The 8238-nt window shown below is 46.9% G+C and overlaps 1 protein-coding gene across 2 annotated transcripts in view; it reads right to left on the reverse strand.

The window, feature by feature from the left end:
• CDHR1 (cadherin related family member 1) overlaps positions 1-7761 on the reverse strand; it is a 48530-nt gene extending 40769 nt beyond the window's left edge. For both annotated transcript variants that reach the window (XM_049809689.1, XM_049809691.1), the window contains exons 1-2: positions 7597-7761; positions 6726-6821 (exon numbers count right to left, since the gene is read on the reverse strand). In XM_049809689.1, the coding sequence (XP_049665646.1) occupies positions 6726-6821; positions 7597-7657 (157 nt within the window). In that variant the 5' untranslated portion in view covers positions 7658-7761. The remainder of the gene's footprint in view (positions 1-6725; positions 6822-7596) is intronic.
• Positions 7762-8238: the final 477 nt, after the last annotated feature.

The raw sequence follows: 8238 nt of genomic DNA on the forward strand, positions 1-8238 counted from the left end.
TTCAAAAGCTTTGTCTTAATATCACAGCTGGGGCCAAATGGAGAATTCAGGTGTCAGTTGTCAGCACTTGACTGACATCATTATTAATACAGTGCTTTTCTTCAGCCTTCTTCGGTCATTAGAAGTTTCTACTTCTTAGTTGCTTTTCTGCCCTCCTTCTTCACTTTTCCTGTCCCTTCCACTTGAAATACCACTGGCTGTCCTGCCTGTATCTAGCTCACGCCGATGTCTGCAGCAGTCGCTGAGCAGCGCTGCCTGTGCCGTGGAAGAACAGGACGGACACCACAAGCCGTGTCTGGGGTCTCCCGGAGCCTGCAGGCAACAACCCGGCACAAGGTCTAGTGCTGCGACTGGGGCCGCCCTGAACTACCAACGCTGGTAGTACACGACCTGCAAACCACTCCTCTGGGATCGCAGGGCATGTGCTAGAGAAGAATACACTGTGAAAGCTTAGGTGAATACATTTGAACCTGGGCTTGTTCTTCCAATCTCACAATTTTCTCTCCTACCTTTTCTAGGCATTTTCTTAAAAGGAAAACAGGAATTATCTTGCTGCTAAATGTGAGAAGAAACATTGTTATTGGTACAGACTGAGACTACTGAGGTTTCTGAGCAAGTAATGAAGGACATCATTGATCTTTACACTGGACTGTTTGCTTCCTAGCTAAAGCTGATACTTCTTCATTTTTCATGATACAGGACACTTGTGTGCCTTTTAAATTGGACTGTGGATCAAAATTCCTTTTCTAGTTCATTATAATTCCTAATTTTTTCTGAATTGTAATTTCACTGCACAGTACTTTCCATATCATTAACACCCCTGGGAACACTTCTCAGCACAGTGTTAATGCCAATTAAAAATCTCCTCTCAGTGTGCTGCCTCCACTTGCTGAAAAGGAAATAAATTAAAAACCCAGCTAAAATCTTATCAGTGAGTACCAATAAACAGCCTCTCCCTGTCAGAAAGATAAGAGAATAGAAGAGTCTTTACCCAGGGATATGGCAAATGCCATGGAAGAGCCCCAGTCGGAAGAGCTGGATGCTCCGAGTACCTAGGGGATGGCACAGCAGGCTGGGACGGGCAAGTCCCGGGGACGTGCACGCTGCTGTCTGCCACGGGAGCCATGCCAGGCCTTCGCTGGGTTAAAAGTCGTTTCCTCTTCGCTCCTGCCACTGAGGCTGAATGGCTGTCCCATGATGCCATTGCTCCATGTTACTTCGTTTCTGGCTCAAATTTATTCACGGCCAGCCTCTGTGCATTTTGCCCTCTCACCGAAGACACGCTCTCCCTCTCTGCTGCGTGACACCCGGCAATCAGATCCTCCCTGCCAAGTTAAACAAGCCAAGCACGTTTTGGACTCGCGCTCAGTCCCCCTGTTGTCCTTTGCCACCACAGCTGACATCTGTTCGCAAGATGCTGAGCGGAACATCCACGGCCATGCTCCCAGGGCAGGACACCTCTCTCCCCAGTGTCACAGCAAACACCATCCCGCCCAGGGTTACGCGCCTGCTCTCCACCGGTCTCAGCCGAAGGCCCGTTCCCCCACCAGGAAAGGTGACGGACAGTTAACACGAAGCCTACAGGCAGCTGGTTTACACTCCGAGCTCACCCCGAGCAAAGGGGAGCTCGGGCTCCTGGAGGCCATGGACCCCATGCCAAGACTACCTCAAAACCGGCTCCTTTCCCGTTTGCTCCCAGCTCAGCTCCCGCTCCTTCCCGAGCACTCCCAGGCGACTCCTGCTCCCTCCCTGCACCCTGGCAGGCTGGGCTGGCTGACAAAGCAGAGGCACGGCCAGGATCGGCAGCCCAAAAGCCACGGCTGCTACAGCAGCAGCCGAAACAGGCCCCGCAGCCGCAAGCCCCCGCGGCGGGGATAGGGGGGCACGGCGGCGAGCGCTCAGCACGGGCCCCAAAACACCGCCCCACAGACAGCAGCTGTGCGCCCCTGCGGCACCCACAGCAACCAACTCCAAGGAGAAGCCGTCTGAGAGCAATCTTCTGCAGAACTTGCAGTTTCTGTTAGAAGAACAACAACAAAAGCCAAGGCTGTAACGCCCGCGAGTCCTCAGTGCATCTCTGAGCAGTGCTCTACTTTGCAGGGGGGCTCCGTGTTGTGCGGTGTCAGCTCTGCCGCAGTGATGCGGAAGGCAGGCTGCGTTTAACAGTTTTGTGCTGGTAGCTCCTAGCTTTCCATGGGGGGGAGGTTTTAGTTTCTGCAAAAAGTTGAATATTTTTGCACCTTCAAAAACTTAGGCTTTCTGGAGTCATCCAAATGTGAGGTCTTGGTGGGTCTCTACATTTCAAGACACAGCTTGGGCTAAATTGTCCACGTCTCTGTCCTTTCTAGTCAGAAAGGAATTATCATTTAAAAAAGAAGTGTGTTAAGTCTTTCACTCAGATATTTTTTGTGACAGGGAGAGCTGGAAATAAACTGTGGGCAGAAAAAGATTCCTTGTGGGTTCAGCTACTATGTCTGTGAAGGATGAAACACACACAGAGAGATGGCCGAGTGCCGGGGTGGGATTGCTGAGCATTGAAGGAAGGTCCAGTTTGGGGAGCATCAGTTGGATCAGGGTGACAGAAACAGGGAAGGGGTGATGGGTACCAGAGGGGACAAGAGGGCTCTCCCCAGCCAGCTGTGAATGATGGGAAGAAATGTGACCAGGAGTGTGTGGGAACAACAGGGGAAGCTTTAAGGATGGAGGGACCTGGAGTGGTCAGTCAGCCAGTGGTAGGTAGCTGGCAGCTGTAGCTTGGATCAAAGAATTGCCACTGCAAACTGGCTTTTAATGGGGTGGAGTGCATACTTGGGGGCATGGGGACAAACAGAAAGGAAAAACGCAAGGATGAGAGGCGTGCAAAGATCTCCAGAGCACCGACGATGCTTGGGCTTTGAGAGAGTAATGAACTTAGGCCTTCTGAGTATGGGCTTCAATCCCTTGCTCTGCAGCTGTTCTCAGTCCCACCGTGTCCCCACTAGGAGGGCTTACAGGGATTAATGAGGTAAGATGAAACAAACAACCTGAAATAGCATCCCACACATGCCTTAAGACCTTGATTAGGAGCACACGTACATTTTGTATGTACACAAGCAACTCTTTGCAAAGAGCTGATCACCCACCTGCCCTGCCAAACAGCCACACAAACTGCAACTGTTATTTCAGTTCATAACTTTCCCCATTCTTCTTAAATTTGGCACTGGAGGGGGCTGCTGCTCTGGCCCTTCTTACCTAAAGGGGTCTCTGCAGCAATAAATGGGATCTGGGGATCTGCAGACTTCCAAGCTTTCACACAGAAATAGTATTTGCTGGTTTTATGATAACTTATGTTGCAATGTATGTAACTTGGTAGATCACAACTATATGTATGTAAGCAAAATTCCACAGGGGAAATGAAGGTCAAGTTAAGGATGATATGAGCACGATAATGTGATTTTCCTGAATTTGATGCATTCATGCAGCTGCGGCACTGCAGTTTCTCTTTCTACAGTCACATAGAGAATCCATTGCCTCCTTTCAGGGCTCAAAAATGTTGCATGTCCCTTGCCTACGGATGCCTGGGAATATAACTAACACATACCACTTTGCCAACTGCTTGTAATCTCAGCAGGGCCGAAGGCTGTAAAATTCCTGGAGGTTTATTAAAGCTGCTGTCCACGGCGTTCCTCAGATCAGACACTGGCTGCTGCCAAGAAAAGCATCCTGTCCAGGAAAAGCATCCTGTCTATGACTCCAAATTTTATGTAAGCACAGGGAAGACCTAAGGGCTACCTGCCCATTTTGCAGCACCTATGCCGGAGTGAAGCCATCCAGAATCAAACATATGGGAGTTTTAATTCCTCTGTTTTGTCACTGATGCTCCCGCTCAAACTGAAAGACGGCTGCTGCAGTGTGGATGCTTGGGACCGCACATGGACATGGGAGACCAGATTCCTTCTCCTTCTTCTGGAGGAGATCAGGGCAGAGGGATGAAGAGTAATAGCCTCTTCTGCAGTGCAAGACCTGCCACTGGGGCCACAGAAAAGGGCCAGCCTGGTAGTCATTTAGCGTGGGCAGCGTGAGCCCTCACTGAGCTCTGGCATGAAGCTCTGACTGCGGGCTGATGTGAACGCTGGTCCTCCCGCCCTGCACAAAGCTGAATGCACACCCAGTACTGCAGCACCAAAGCACCAATGTCATTCATGCCCCCCGAGGGCAGTCCTCCCCGAGGAGCGGCTGTGCTGATGGGGGCAGTGGGTAGCAGCAGCAGTTCGCATTGGGTAAACCCCTAGCAGCCACGTCCCAAGGGAACTTCCGAAAGTGGTTTCAGAAGAGAGGACCCTGCAGTACTCACAGCTTTTAGTCAAAGCGCTCTGGGAATTAGCCCAAAGAAGCACCGGCAGCTGCGGGGCAAAGCTATCACATTTGGACTTCTCAAAAGCAAGGTTTTATCTCTCTTTCTCAAGGGTTTCTCTAGGCCCTTTGCAAAAGTCTAAACTCAACACTTCCTAACCTGTCACCTCAGATAAATGCTTTTGGCGGCACCTTTGGAGCTTTAAGCCAGAAGCTGCTTCACTCTTGTCTTTTAAAGCACATTTATACAGCAAATTAGAAGTACACGCCAGCCAATGTAAACCCATTCCGGATGAAGCCAGCAGGCATGAGGCACAGCAGCACTGAAGACAGAGCAGCTTGAGCTTTATCACTGCTGCAACCAAAGCATAAACTCCCCAGGGACCTCTATGTAGTCTGGTTGCTAATGCTACAAAAGCACATGCAAAAGCCCATCACATATTTGTCATTGTTCTTACTCAGGCTAGTTACAAGAACGCTAACACAGGGTCTGAACCCTCACACTGCTGTTTTGCTGTCGAGGCACGCATACTCTCCTTTTTTTGCCTGCCTGGAGCCCCAGATCAGGTGCACTGGGACCCAGCCCTGAAAAATTACTGCTGTACTTTGCTGCTGCAGGGAGTGCTGCCATCTGAGACACCATGTGGTGCTGCGGTCCTGATAGGAAGGACATTTTTGACTGCGTTGCAGCTGTGTGCCATCTTTAGTTCCCCATGCCCAGGCAGGTGGCTGGAGGCTCCCAGCAGTGGCAGGGAGAGGCTGATGCTCGGTAAAAGTCTGTGAACTGGCACCACACCAGGGGATGGGAGTTGTACTGCCTGTGGTTTGACTGGTGGAGTTGGCAAACACCACCCCAAACAAACAGAGTTGGGATCCTGTTTTGTGGCTATCTGGCATTACAAGCCTTATCTACACCATTAGACGAGTGATTCCACTGGCTCATCTTACTCCAATAATCAGCAGAGCCATGTGGATCACCAAGGCTGAGCAAGTGTGGTTTCCATGTGAATCTGGGCAGAAGTACAGCAAAACCTGCAGCTCCTTGGTTTGCCTCTGGCTTTTGCGAGTGCCACTGCATTACTGTTGGCCTTCAGCTGAGGTTTTCACGTAAGCTTGACCGAGCTTATAGGAAATCCCTGGTGCATCATAAGCAAGCTCTTTTTAAGTTCATCGGCTAGATGCGTCACTTCTACGCTATGTGCCACCTTCTCCTCCTCCTCCTCTCCTCTGTTGAGCAGGCAAAGGAGAAGTCACTGCTTCCCAGTCACCCTCTCCCCACCCTCTAGCAGGCCCGGTGTGGATCTTGGCTGGCATTAACACCGTTGGGCCATGAATGGAGACTTTGAGCAAACCCCAGGCAGGTGCTTTCCAAAGCAGTGGGTGACCCTGGTCATGTTTAGGAAGGCAAAGGTGGCAGCGTCAGTCTTCCAGGGGAGGCTGTGCCCTCTGGATCCTTCCCTCCCCCTTGCCTCCCCCAGCTGCCTAAGCCCTGGGAGGGCAGGGTTTGGGGAGCACCCCTCCGCGCAGCCATGAGCCTCTCCTCTTTGCATGAGGCAGCTAATAAGTGCTGGTGCTCTGGTACCCAATTTGCAATAGCTAAATACTCCTCTGATTTAGCCTGTAAAAGCTACAGACAAACAGGAGCAAATCCTAAACAAAACCTCAGCGCAATGTTTGAAGAAAAGGTGGTGTTCATCGCTGTAATACACTTTACATAAAATTGTTTAGATGTTAGGAAATTATTCTCCCCCCATGAAAAATACTGATTATAAATCACCTTTTTGTTCTTATTTATTTTTTCTTAATGCAACTACAGTTAAAAGAAGCATAGACATGCCTTAAAATGATGAAAGCTGAAAAATGTATCAATTTTTGAATTTTCAATAAACCAAAACCAAACCTTTTTAAAAAAACATCAGTTATTTAGACAAAGCAATTTTCATTCCAAGTAGAAACATTTTCTACCATTTGTACCGTAGACATGAAAAATGTGATAACTGTTTAAAGAAAATCATGCCTCTGTTACTTTTCAATGTACAGCTTGCTTTTACCAAGACTGTTAACATTACCAGCAACTAGACTTTCTTCTCATAAGCATTTACGGAATTGGTAAGAAGTCCCTTACCACCGTGAATTTATTTCCGATCCCAAAAGTCTGTGCTCTGATGCTGTGAATAGATTGGTGGACCAAGGAAAGGGGAGCTAAAATTCATGTTTTAAATTACAGCTACAATTCAAACATGTCATTTTAAATTGAGGCCAATTAAAAGCTTGAGAGAAAAACATGCAAGACCACAGTATATAACAGCAACCTACAACAAAATATATGTTGTTAATCAAAAGAGCAAGCAGCTCCAATTTCACAATTTAAACATGTTAATTTTAATACTGACCAACAGGTGTGTCCTCCGAAAGGCTGAGGAGTGCCATGTTCCCGTTTGTGCTTCTGGCTCCATTATCAAAGAAATAGGGGGCATAATTTGCCTGAACTGCAATTAAAACAAAACAGAAGCCACAGAAAAGCATTTTGTAGGTGGCAGTTATTTGGCTTTGTTACCTGACTCTCAGTAAACATGAGCTGTTTTGGGAATACTATGAGTGCGTAACATACCCAGTTGCTGCAATGGACTTTCAGAACTGTATCTGTATCTATATGTCTGTACAGGTATTTTTAAGAAAATTACTTCTAAGTGACACTGTGCCAGTATTCACACAGCACCAAATAGAGAAAGAGGGTATATGGAAAAAACCCCAAACCAACAGAAACAAAGCAAGTAGCAGGATCTCTCTAAAAAATCTCAATCAGTTCCAGAGAGCTTCATTGCAAAATTAACCTTTTCAGCTTGCAATGACTGTACTCCCCTACTCTACACATGCATGTCTGAAACTTTCCCAGTGTCTCGGTACCCTACCCAGTATTCTAAGCACATTCTGTCTTAAAACTATGCCTACTGCATGAGCAACTAGCCATAATTAAATAGTTACTTACTTGCTGCCAGACAACAGCAAACAAAGTTAAAAAAAAAAAACAAGAAACAACAAATTAGTTGTCATTCTACTGACTGACTGTTAGAGATTCAAAATAGCCCATCTGAAACAAAACTCCAAACATATAAACACAGAAGGTAACATTTGCACAGGGATCAGTTGCCAAGGAAAATATTTCAGGAGAACATTACCACATCAGTAAGAATTACTACAGGATTTAAGGTTATGCTTGTATCCTCCTGTATTTTTACTTAACGAAGTGATTATTGTACTCACCCAGGCAAACGTGCACCAAACTGAGAAATAAGGAGGGGGTGGAATGCCTTACATGCTTCATCCCACTGAAGAAAGGGTCAATTTCTTCTCTGTTTCAAGGGCTTGTTGTTTTTTTTTCTCTCTGAAAGGTCCGGGAAAGTGTCCTTCAGACTGATGTAGTGGAGAAATGTGCAAGAGGCAGTAACAGATGCTAAGATGTTAAGCGGATGACACGTCTTAATTTCTGAAGAATTTAAAGAAGCTCCTTCCTACCACCTAATTAGACCAATTACTTTGCAGGGAGCTGTGGGACTAATTTCTGAGACAAGATTTGGAGGAATCAGTGTAACTGTCATAGGTTCTGCTGTTAGTACTGTATTTGTGGTGCCCAAACACACAAGTCAGAGAGAAGGTGAAGTAGAAAGTTGGGTTTTTTTCTGAACTCTGTCTTTAATTCTACAAGCCAGTCCTCTATTTTTGAGAGCTATAAGAAGTTTCTCTTCATTTTACCTTTAGTAATCTTGAGAAACTACAAAGGAAGAAAATCTAATGTGAGCAACAAACAGTAGATGTGGTCGTTACTATTTTAAAGGAAACAATCACATTTATGACAGCAAAAAGTATACAAAATTGCATACTAAAAATGCAGAAATCAAAATGTTC

Source organism: Accipiter gentilis, chromosome 9 (assembly GCF_929443795.1).
Source record: "Accipiter gentilis chromosome 9, bAccGen1.1, whole genome shotgun sequence".
NCBI classification, from domain to species: Eukaryota; Metazoa; Chordata; class Aves; order Accipitriformes; family Accipitridae; genus Astur; species Astur gentilis.